General features: G+C 45.0%; 1 protein-coding gene across 1 annotated transcript in view; it reads right to left on the bottom strand.

The window, feature by feature from the left end:
- LOC141148578 (uncharacterized) overlaps positions 1 to 12,742 on the bottom strand; it is a 202,464-nt gene extending 189,722 nt beyond the window's left edge. The window contains exon 1 of the mRNA XM_073636141.1: positions 12,356 to 12,742. Coding sequence (XP_073492242.1) covers positions 12,356 to 12,410 — 55 coding nt within the window. The 5' untranslated portion in view covers positions 12,411 to 12,742. The remainder of the gene's footprint in view (positions 1 to 12,355) is intronic.
- Positions 12,743 to 13,043: the final 301 nt, after the last annotated feature.

Here is a 13,043-nt window from a genome sequence, read left to right as displayed (position 1 = left end):
CTTTTTGCGGTGGAGCGAGCTCACCGTACACCATTGAGACCCCTCCCCCCAGGCAATCCACCTAGATCAATGCTGGCCAGACTTCTGAACTATAAGGACAGAGAAATAATACTTCGATTGGCCAGGGAGAAGGGAGCAGTGCACTATAATGGAACCAAAATCTCCTTTTACCCTGACTTCTCGTCAGAGGTACAGCGCAAAAGGGCCAAATTTGCAGAAGTAAAGAAAAGATTGCAGAAGATCCAAGTCGCATACGCCATGTTATACCCGGCTAAGTTACGTATTACGGCAAGAGGTCAGTCCACATTCTTTGAATCTGCAGCCGAAGCATCCGCCTGGCTGGACCGCAACGAACAGGATCTAAGGAGGAGGAGAGAAGCTGATATGGGAGACTGACTCACACAACGCGAAGCTGGAGAATTGGTCAGTCATTATTAGACGTTTTATAGTCTACAACATAGTTTGCGGGACAATATCATTAATCTATAAAGTTAACGCGAGACAAGAGCTTTGTTTAAAAGAAAAATACCAAGAAAAGTCAAAAGTCAAGGTGGGACAGTTGTACCCACAGGAAACTCTTTCTTTTTGAACACTCAAGTTTCGGCCCAGTTGCAGGGGCCAGTTAAAATGTGCCCGGTTGGCACCAGTTTGAAGCACAACTCAAGGTGCACAGTCGGAACGGGGGAATCCCCCCCTGACCACTGTGGGAACACTGCTCACACCCACAGGGCGAGATCTACACCGTGGAGCACACTGCTACAGAGGAGAGGGACACTTTTGCATACGAAGACACCACGCACTTCTTTCCACAGATGCCTCGGATCGTCATCGCAAAACAACGCTGAATGCTGTACCGGGACAGTCTGGGTCATCGAGACATGCATTGATACTTTACGGCCAGAAGATGAGGCGAAGAAACAGGTTCACCCAGGACTTTTCAATCTACAATATCAATCATGGCAAACACCCCAGTTGTGACATGGAACGTCCGAGGTGTCCTTGATCCCTTGAAACGTACCATGATAAGCACATGTCTGAAAAAATTTCACCCAGCAATAGTGGGCCTCCAGGAGACTCACCTAACGAAGGAAACAGTCAGTTTTCTGCAGTATTCCTGGGTGGGCAAGGCCTACCATTCTACACACACTGCATTTTCTCGCGGGGTGAGTGTTTTGGTACATAAATCCTTGGCTTACCAGGAATTAGATGCTGTGATTGATTCCACGGGTAGATTTGTGTTTTTGCATTGCAGGTTGTATACCTTGACATTGATATTGGTGTTTGTGTACGTACCTCCTCCGTTCTCCAGGGAAATTTTACAGCTCCTCTTGACTTACCTGGTTGACAAACCTGATGTCCCAATAATGATCATGGGTGACTTTAATGGCTACTTAGATCCCAGACTAGACAGACACCCCCCGGCACAGCCACCATCGGGAAACAGGGGCACTATTCTGAGTAGACTACTGATAGAGGTGGGTTGGATAGACTTATGGAGAGCTAAATACCCTAACACAAAACAATTTTCCTGCTTCTCCAAAACCCATGGATCACTTTCCCGTATTGACCCGTGTGTGGGGTCCCCCCAACTCCTAAGTGTGATACACAAGGTAGAATACTTACCCCGAGGGGTCTCGGACCACTCTCCTCTAGTCGCTTATCTTGTTACTAGACCGGCGACCACACTGCCTAGAGCACCGTGGAAGCTGAACGCTTTTTGGCTAAAGCTCTTCACCTCTCACGACAGAGTAGCGAAACAGATAGAACAATACTTTCTAGACAACCGAAGACAAACTGATCTTTTAGTAAGATGGGATGCCTTTAAAGCATGCCTGAGAGGCACATTTATAGCTGAAATTGCTGACGTAAAACACAATTCCGCAACCGTACTGATACAGGTGGAAGACCGGGTGAAGCAATTGGAGCTCGCTTTTATTTTAGACTCATCAGAGTCCGCGAGGGAGGCATGGATATCGGCCCAGGAGTCCCTGGATCGGTTGAGGTCCTCCGCCGCGGAACGTAAACGGTTCTTTACTAAACAAGCTTTTTACGAAGAGGGTGAAAAAACTGGTAGGTTGTTGGCCAGGATAGCCAGATCTCAACAGTCGTCCCCCGCTATAGGAGCGATACGTAGCTCCTCGGGACGTCTGGTGAATGATCCGGAGAAAATTATAGAGGAGCTAGCATATTTCTACGCAGAGTTATATAAACCGTGTGACAACTATACAGACGAAGAACTGCAGACATACATGAGCACTATAACGCTTCCAGCTCTGACCCACCAGGCTAGGGGGGAGCTGGAGGCACCAATTTCGCTGGATGAACTGAGGGAGGCGGCTGCCTCTTTCCCTACATGCAAGGCCCCCGGGGACGACGGGCTCCCCATGGAGGTGTACACCCAATATGGCGAAACAATCCTACCTAAACTGCTCGAAGTATTAAACGCATCCTTTAAATTGGGAAGGCTACCAATCACTATGACTAGAGCTAACATTATATTATTGTTAAAAATGGGTAAGGACCCCTTAGACCCGGGCTCCTATAGGCCTATATCGCTCCTTCAGAGCGACATTAAAATACTAGCAAAAGTACTGGCCATGCGGGTTAATAAGATTGTTAGAACAATAGTTCACTTAGATCAAGCGGGATTTATGCCTCGAACATCTACGGCAACCAATCTTAGACGCCTATACCTAAACATGCAGACCCCCTCGGAGTCTATGGGCTGTAGAGCCTTGCTGTCTCTTGACGCCAATAAGGCATTTGACAGCGTGTGCTGGAGATATTTGTGGGCGGTTCTGGCCAAGTTTGGGTTTGGGCCCAGGTTCATCAGGTGGGTTAGGCTGCTGTATGATACACCCCGGGCGGCTATACGTGTGGCGGATCGAATGTCCCATGCCTTTGGGCTGGGCAGGGGGACCAGACAGGGATGTCCTCTGTCCCCCCTGCTCTTCGCACTGGCTATAGAGCCCCTGGCGGCACAGGTGAGAGACTGCCCACAGATCAAAGGTTTTCAATATGGTGAATTGCATGAAAAAATCATGCTCTACGCCGATGACATGCTTTTGTTTTTGGAAGACGCAGAGGGATCCCTGGAACAGGCAATGTCACTTATAACTGAATTTGGTCGCTATTCAGGCCTCACTATCAACTGGACTAAATCTGCCTTAATGTTTATAGACGGTTCCCCGACGACCAACATGAGACCCCCGACCCAGATACCGGTGGTTTCTACATTTAAATATTTGGGTATACACATCTCGCCTACACTTACAGACTTTTGTAGTCTAAATGTCTACCCCCTGCTGTCACGGTTTAGAGACAGGATAAATATTTGGAATAAACTTAGGATGTCCCTGGCAGGAAAAGTAAATCTCATAAAAATGATTCTGATGCCACAATTTCTATACATGCTACACAACACGCCTGTAGTTATCACGCTGAAGATATTCAGAGTGGTTAACTCCTTATTCCGGCTGTTGCTGTGGCATACCAAGCCCCCCAGAATCAAGCTGGAACAGCTGCAGCGCTCTAAGGAGAGGGGGGGCCTAGCCCTACCCAACCCATGGATATACTATCTAGCGGCGCAGTTGCAGCAACTGATAGGCGCTATGGCCCCTCGCCCACTGTGCTCATCGGCTAAACTTATGCTGGTGGGCACAGGGGCGGAGTCAATACCTGAGGGACTGGAGGCCCACCTTTTCCAAAAACCCAATAAACAAATGCCTACATATACACTGCTGCAGAAAGTATGGAACAAAGCTAAACAACTACAAAACGTTTTGGGCTTTACTAAGTATAGCCCGATATGGGAAAATAAAACATATGTTGAGCTGGCCAAGATCCAACAAGGGCACAGATGGCGCTGCAAGGGTATCACACATCTGCACCAGATTTTCAGTAATGGAACATTATTATCGTTTAAAGATCTACAAGAAAAATACTCACTGCCTACCAATATGCTGTTTTACTTTCTACAACTGAAGCATGCAATTAAAGCACAAGGGGATGCAACTGACTGGTCCCAATCCCCCACACCGGTTTTTCATATAATGCAGGAGGCATTGGAGACTAAGGGCATGATTTCACAATGCTATAACATGTTATTAGCGTCACTGTTAGAGGGGTATCCCACAAAGGCGGCTGCTCAGTGGGAGGCGGACTTAGGCCCCCTATCAGGGGAGGTATGGGAAGAAGCTCTGCAAGCAGTTAACTCCTACTCACTAAACGTGGCGCAGAGGGTATCCCAACTTTACATCTTGTTGAGAGTACATTATACACCTGTTAAGCTGTACAAGATGGGCAGGGCGCCTGACCCATTGTGTGGCAGATGCAGGGCGGCGTCTGGGGACTTGATTCACCTCCTCTGGCGGTGCCCCAAACTCCATAGGTACTGGACGGAGGTCCTGGCTACACTAAATCAGGTGTTCCAGGTCACTGTCCCATTAGATCCATTATGTTGCTTACTGGGAGTTCTGGAGGGGGTGATTGCGGAGGAGGTGACGAGAGTCGCTTTTGCACGGGCGCTATTTCAGGCTAGAAAGGTAATACTGATGGGTTGGAAGTCTGCTGCGCCGCCTAATAGCAAAACATGGATACTAAATATGGGAAAGACGCTTATAATGGAAAAATATATTTACCAGCACAGGGGCAGTCCTGGAAAGTTTGACAGATTGTGGGACCCATGGCTGGATGTGCCAGGTATAAGCCCCACGGAATTGGTACAGATGAGGTTGCTGAGGGGTGTTTAAAGGTACGACAGATAGACAACGTGAGTGGGTATTGGAGAGCGGAGGAGGAGGGTATGGGGACAATGGAGAATATGTTTTTGATTTGATTAGATGGAGCATAGAGTCCGAATGCTGAAAGATCCAAAATGCAAACTATGACACCTTATCGATGGATATGTTAATATGTGGGAAAAAGAAATGCGGTTTACGGTGCAAATATCAATGTAATGTAATATATGTTTTTTCATATGAGCAATAAAAACTTTTATGATTTAAAAAAAAATGTACCCTGGTAGACTTTCTACAAAGTGAGAGAGCTGAATATACCGCCACTCATTAATTCTCATTAAATTCCTCTGTGTATCTAGGTGCTGAAAAGTGTAAATTTTTCCTTTATTCATGATATCTTTTAGTTGTGTTTCAGTGTTTGTGATCCAGTTTTCTCCTACTTCCTCCATACCTGGGGGAAACATCTCATTATTTTTTAAGTAAATCAGTGGTGAATTATAATCCCAACTATTAATTGTGTGCATCATGTCCCACCTTTTAAAAGTGTGTTGTGTAATAATATGTGTTTCTAATCCTAATTTTCTAAACCGTGGCGGATTCCATAGCAGGAATTTTAAACGTGCCCTACTTAATCCCATTTCTAGATTGACCCATCTTTTGTTATTACCCCCTTTAACCCAATCTACAGCCCGTGCTATTGCTATTGCGTTACAATATTTTTTAAACACGGTGGTGTTTTGTGGGCGGATTTAACCCCTTTTCGGCTGCTAGCGGGGGGTTAAAAAAACCGCCCGCTAGCGGCTGAATAGCGGCGCTAAAACGACGGTAAAGCGGCGCTAAAAATAGCACCGCTTTACCGCTGACGCCGGTGGCGGCACAGTGTGAAAGGGGTCTTATGTACATGGGATTTTTTTTTTTTTAAATAAATTTGCAAAGATGTCAAACTAACTTCTTTCACGTTGTCATTATGGGGTATTGATTGTAGAATTTTGATGAAAATAATGAATTTAATCCATTTTGGAATAAGGCTGTAATATAACAAAATGTGGAAAAAGAGAAGTGCTGTGAATACTTTCCGTGTGCACTGTATATTATACAATTTTTTTTGTTCAATTTCCCTTAGATTTACCTTCAACTGTGTAGTGCAAGGGCCTGCCTGATTGCATACAAATTGGAAGGGTTTAGGTTTGACCTCCTATTATATGGTTTTGGTAAATCTAAAGGAAAACTGTACAAGATTGTATAATGTGTAGCCAACTTTACTTGTCACACAGCAATCAAAGCTTATTTTATAGGTAAATGGAACCCGGGTTTTGTTTAGCCAAACTCCTTGAGTCCCTCCCACTGTTCATAGTTTGGCCTCAAGCCAAATTGCTACTCTTCCTGGGGTGCCCAAAGGTGCCTCCGTTTTTTGGATCTGTGGACAGCCTGGCACTGAGGATGGCGGCTAGCAGTCATGTGTGTTTTGTGAGGCTGACCACACAAAAAAGGTGAAGGAGCTACTTGTCACATGTTGGGCAACCCATTCAAGTCAATGGGTTGCCCTTCTCTGTCACACAAACGCGCAAAAAAATGCTTAAGTGTGCATGGGGCTTTAGAGAAAAGAAATGTTGGGGGGGGGTAGTGTGTGGAGAGGGCGGGTGTACAGGGTGTGAAGTTATCTTGGGATACTTTCCAGGTTGTGGTGTTTATCATTTCTAATCAGACTATTGAGCCATGCCTGATGTTTAGAGTAATTTAACAGCACCCACTTTTTCCCGCGGTCATTGTCTTTCTGAAGTGTCCTTCATTCTCAAGTTTTAGGTCCCTTTCACTCGGACGGACTGTCTATCCGTTTTTCTTCCATCCGTCAACGGATGACAATGCATTCCTATGGGCAAACGGATGACCATCCGTTACCATCCATTAACCTCCGCTACTGATTTTATCAGTTTTTTTTAACGTACAAAGCTACGTCCAGATCCGTTAAAATGGATATTAACTGACGTTTACGGACACTGTCGTCAACGTCCGATCAGTTAAGATCCGATTTGAAGAAATCATTTTTTTTTTGTTTATCTGTATGGGAGGAGCAATGCTTTCTGGGTTATTTCCTTAAAGGCACAGAAACTGCTGTAAACGGATCAAAACAGATGAACGGATGAAAAAACGGATGTAAACGTGTACATTAACGGATGAAAACGGATATTAAAGGAACGGAAGATGGATGAAGCAACGGATAAGAACTGATACGTTTTTAACGTGGCTAAACTGACGGTGCCCGTGTGAATGAGATTATAAAAACGCCAGTAGCTTTGCAGTGAGTTTTTCAACGTATTTCAAAGTTTTCTGCAATAGCTTTTATTGGGTTATTCAGCGTTAGCGCTTTTTAGAGGTTTTTTTTTATGGATCAAAACCGTTAAACGCTGGTGAGCTGCGTTTTTGAGTGTTTATCTGCGTTTTTTGGGGTCCCCCTAAAAATCCATACCAGACCCTTATCCAAGCACGCAACTTGGCAAGCCACAGGAAAATAGGGGGGGCGAGAAAGCGCCCCCCCCTCCTGAACCGTACTAGGCCACATGCCCTCAACATGGGGAGGATGTCCCCATGTTGATGGGGACAAGGGCCTCATCCCCACAACCCTTGCCTGGTGGTTGTGGGGGTCTGTGGGCGGGGGGCTTATCAGAATCTGGAAGGGGACCCCCATATCCCGCCCCCCCCATGTGAAATGGTAATGGTGTACAAAAATAAAGTGTCAAAAATGTTAAAAAGGCAAGAGATGGTTTTTGACAATTCCTTTATTAATGTCTTCTTTCCACGCTTTTTCTTCCATCTTCTTCTGGTCTTCATTCGGTTTTCTTCCTCCATCTTGTTCTTCCCCCACTTCTTCCTCTTCTTCCTTCGATCTACTGCTTATTCCTTCGCTCTTCTCGTCCGCATCTTCCTCCAGCTTCTTCTTCCCCGCTTCGTTCCTTAGACGATCCGCCTCCATGGGAGGTTCCCGCTGTGTGACGCTTCTGTTCTTCTGACACTTCTTATATAACTGAGGGCGGGGCCACCTGGTGACCCTGCCCCCCTCTGACGCACAGGGGACTTCACGGGGACTTCCCTATGGTTTTCCCTGTGGTGTCAGAGGGGGGCGGGGTCACCTGTTACATAACCTGACATCACAGGGTAAGCCTTAGGGAAGTCCCCGTGTGTCAGAGGGGCGGGGTCACTGGGTGACCCGCAGTTATATAGGAACTGTCAGAAGAACAGTCACACAGCGGGAACCTCCCATGGATGCGGATCTTCCGAAGAACGGGGCAGGGAAGAAGAAGGCGGAGGAAGATGCAGACGAGAAGACCGAAGGAAGAAGCAGAGGATTGGAGGAAGAAGAGGGAGAAGCAGGGGAAGAACAAGATGGAGGAAGAAAACCCGAATGAAGACCAGAAGAGGATGGAAGAAGAAGCGGGCAAAGAAGAAGACATTAATGAAGGAATTGTCAAAAACACTATTTTTGTGAAATGTTAGGGGTACATTTGTACCCCATTACCATTTCACATGGGGGGGCAGGATCTGGGGGTCCCCTTGTTAAAGGGGGCTTCCAGATTCCAATAAGCCCCCCCGCCGCATACCCCCACAACCACCGGGCAAGTGTTTTGGGGATGAGGCCCTTGTCCCCATCAACATGGGGACATCCTCCCCATGTTGAGGGCATGTGGCCTGGTACGGTTCAGGATGGAGGCGCTCTCTTGTCCCCCCTCTTTTCCTGTGGCCTGCCAGGTTTCATGCTCGGATAAGGGTCTGGTATTTATTTTTAAGGGGACCCCCACGCCATTTTTTTTAAAATTTTGGTTCAGGGTTCCCCTTAATATTCATGCCAGACCCAAAGGGCCTGGTAATTGACTGTTGGGGAATCCCCTGCCGTTTTTGTCAATGACTTTTATGAGTATTGCAGAGACCCGACAATTCATTATAGCTGCCAGTGCTACTGCTAGTACTTTTAAATTACTTTTTTTCCTTTTAGAAATGTCATTTTGCTCTCCGACTGCTGTAAACACGGGAAACATGCGCCACTTTACAGGCATACTATAAACACCCCCAGGTACGAAATTTAAAGGAATATTTCACTTTTATTGTTTCACTTTAAGCATTATTAAAATCACTGCTCCCGAAAAAAAAGTCTGTTTTTAAGACTTTTTTTTGCATTGATACATGTCCCCTGGGGCAGGACCCAGGTCCCCAAACACTTTTTATGACAATAACTTGCATATTAACCCTTAAGATTAGTACTTTTGATTTTTCACGTTCATGTCCCATAGACTTTAATGGTGTTCGAACAAATTTTTTGCCTGTTTGCATGTTCTGCCGCGAACTGAACAGGGGGGTGTTCGGCCCATCCCTACTCACCAGGGCTTTTCTTCTCAGAGAATAGCTGCAGGAACTCCCCTCTTCTGATTCCCCTCTTGTCTCCGCCTCCTACTCACCTCTGAGCACTGTCCCTTATTTCCGCCCCCTACCCGAGCAATGTCCCTTATTATCTCCCGCAACCCACCTCCGAGCACCGTCCCTTATCTCCTCCCTCTAACCTCCTCTGAGCACTGTCCCTTATCTCTCCCCCTATCCACCTCCGAGCACTGTCCTGTATCTCCTCCCCCTACCCACCTCCGAGCACTGTTCCGTATTTCCTCCCCCTACCCACCTCTGAGCACTGTCCCGTATCTCCTCCCCCTACCCACCTCCGAGCATTGTCCCGTATCTCCTCCTTCTACCCACCTCCGAGCACTGTCCCGTATCTCCTCCACCTTCCCTCCTCTGAGCAATGTCCCTTATCTCCTCCCCCTACCCACCTCTGAGCACTGTCCCTTATCTCCTCTCCCTAACCTCCTTTGAGCACTGTCCCTTATTTCCTCCCCCTACCTTCCTCTGAGCACTGTCCCTTGGTTCCACCACCCTCCCACTTCCCAGTACCACCCCAAGTATCATTTTGTGGTGCTAAATAATTTGTATGGAATGTTTTCTTGTCTAATAACAAGAAAAGCAGTAAAATAGATCCCCCGGAGCCAGCAACAATAGACCCCACCAACAATAGACCCCACCACAGTAACAATAGATCCCTCATACAACAATAGACTTCCCCAGCAACAATGGACCTCACCCTGGCAACAATGCCCCCCCAACAAAAATAGAATCCTCACAGCAACAATAGATCCCAACCCTGCAATGATAGACCTCACTGCAGCAACAATAGTTCCCCCACACCACAAAGACCCCCCCCCCACACAGCAACAATGGACCAATCACAACAAAATACCACCCCCAGCAACATAAGATCCACCCCAGCAACACGAAACAATGGACCAACCACAACCAAATATCACCCCCAACAAAATAAGATCCACCCCAGCAACAATAGAACCCCCACACATCAACAATGGGCCAACCACAACAAAGTACCTCCCCCAACAACATTAGATCCCCCAGCAGCAACAATGGACCAACCACAACAAAGTACCACCCCCAGCAACATAAGATCCACCCCAGCAACAATAGACCCCCCACACAGCAACAATAGACCCCCCACAACAAAAGATCCACCCCAGCAACATTAGAACCCCCAGCAGCATGGGTCCCAAAACTTCTGAATGCTGCGAAGGGTCTGATCCCAAAAAAATGGTTAAAATGTGAAAAACCAGATATAAGAGAGTGGTATGAAAAAATAGATTATTATTGTAAAATGCATTTGTTGAGAAGTAGGGAGAAAGGACATTATAATAAGTGTACCAGCCTCTGGGAGGGTTGGAAAAGATTTTAAAAAACCTCGGACATATATTTAGATAAGATGAAGGAAGGAGTAGGTATTGAGTTAGAATGATAAGGGACTTGAGCGAAAGTAAACCAGATAGAAGTGGGGGGGAGGGTGGGAAGATGGGGACGACAGATAGAGAGACAAGGAATGGATAGAGTAATAGGAGTAGTTTTATATATTTTAAGCTTTTTTTTTTGCAATTAAAATAAAATTTAAATATCTTTTGAAGAATTAATAAAGATAATTTTGAATAAAACCACGATGATGTGAAAACTGAGAGGGGACAACATTGATCTGCAAAGTTGAAACAACATATCTCACAGCCACCAGCATCAATAAACCCTCCGGCAGCCAGGCAACAATAGACCTTTCCCCCTCAACAGTAAATCCCTACCAGCAACATAAGACCCCCCAGCAATAATAGATCTGACACCAGCAACAATAGACCCTCACTCAAAAACAGATCCTCACCAGCATCAATAGACCCTCCAGCATAACTCACACAGCTTGCTTTTACATACATTCAGTACTGAAGGTGGCGGAAACTGCGCTCCCTGCGTTCCCACTAAAAAAAAGTCCTGGATCTGACAGAAGTTCCTGTCAGAGAATCATTAGCAGGTGTTAATTCTTACATTATCATCCTCCCACGTTCTATATCTAACAGTGACAATGTTGTTCATTCTTCAGTGAATTTGCATAGCAACCTTATCACCCTGTGGACATTGTAGTCCTAGATGGACATTATATGTAACCATATGTTGCATGGAAATCCCAAATTAAAACTTTTTTGAACAACCAAAAAAAAATTAGAAACAATTGTTTGGACACGCAAGGTTGTGGCAATGGCTCTGGCGGTTGTCTTTGCTAACCTCTTGTCGGTCTAGCAGTTCTCTTTTCTATTGAGGACTTACAGTTGAGGAAGTTACATCTTTGACCACTTACGTTGGCAGGGAAGTGACCACAGCTAGGTGGCTTTGTATGATTGGTCGCCCCGCAGGAGAGACCATGCTGGAGATTATAGAAAGATAAGCATTGTTCCTTATTCCTGCCCCTTTAAGCTGAGTGAGTGATTAACCCTTGTAGTACGGATGTGGCCCCACTTCCAGGATAGATCTTGTCTAATTCCTGGAGCTAGACTTTAAGGCATTAGGATGAGTATGGAGCTTTTTAGAGAAGGTGGAAATCCGTGTGTGATAATTAGAGACTCCAAGAGCCAGAACCAAATATTATCCTCCTGGTAGTCAAACTAGTATAGGGTTGAGTCATTCAGTGCTTACCTCCCAACATTTTGAGATGGGAATGAGGGACACCTACCAGCAAATGTATGTAGGCATAGGACACACACCCCTGCCACACCTCCTTAAAGGAGAATTAACCAAAAAAAAGGTTAATTAAATTCACAAGGGCTTTTTTTTTCACTACTATTCCTTTATGTTGGCTTTGAAAATTTACAAATGCAGCCATTTAGAATTTGTATGGAAGATTTGCACTAGGAAACACTTCTTGAAAGATAAATAGTGCATTTTATATACAAACTATATAGATCAGACCAAAATTAAGCACAAATGAGGGGGACAGAGGGACAGAGGGACATTGTTTCAAATCAGGGACAGTCCCTCGAAATCAGGGACAGTTAGGAGCTATGTTTATAGTCACATTAAGTTTATGTCAGTAATTAAAATTGTTATTTGTATTCAGATTACAGGACTAGGAGAGAGCAATGTTCACAGTTCTATCACTTCCATGTGCCTGAAAACCATATCTCAGATCTTTTCTTTTATATATCATCTTTACAGTTAAATGATTGGCTCATTCCCCTCACCAATGATAAAAGATTAAAACTTACATGTCTGGCATAGAGAGAGAAGAATCAGTATTCCCAGAATTGTCCTCTCCGCCATCCTGAGTCTTTGTGGAATGATTTCCCTTTACCCCGATGTGCCAACAAAACACTAAACAGTCACATAAATGTCTTTCACTTAGTTTCACTTTCAGAAAAAGGAATGTCTTTGTCTTAAAATATCCTTAAAGGTTATAAGTCAGAATAGGATATTGTTGTCAGCCTTTCAAAAGAATTTTTTTTTTTTTTTTTTTTACAGGGACACTTTTTTTTGGTTTCCATCCAGCAAGCCAGTGTAAACAGGGAATGTCCTTTAATCGGATGGGACATTTATTTAAAATGAACTAGTTCTACAAGAGGCATATCATTAACCTACTGAACAATGTCTGAGTATAATAGCCAGAGGACATCCCCCCATCCACACTATGTAGTGTGGATAGTGGAATTGAGTAACTGAGGTGTATGGCTAGCCTTAGTCTGTACAATCTCTTTAAAGTTTTGGCAATCCAACAGTTCTTGTAGAGAATACAGTGATACACATTTTATGCAGGAAAAACTCATTTGGCATGAAATATTTAGAAAATATAATTTGACCAATGACCATTTTGCAGAGTACTGCGGCATCTGTTATGATGTGTTGAAGGTTTTTTTAAGTGGCAAAAACCCTGGGTAATTTAACTAGTTAGGAGGCATT

Source organism: Aquarana catesbeiana, linkage group LG06 (genome assembly GCF_042186555.1).
Source record: "Aquarana catesbeiana isolate 2022-GZ linkage group LG06, ASM4218655v1, whole genome shotgun sequence".
NCBI lineage: Eukaryota > Metazoa > Chordata > Amphibia > Anura > Ranidae > Aquarana > Aquarana catesbeiana.
Note: the sequence above shows the minus strand (reverse complement) of the source record. Positions and strands in the feature narration are given on the sequence as shown.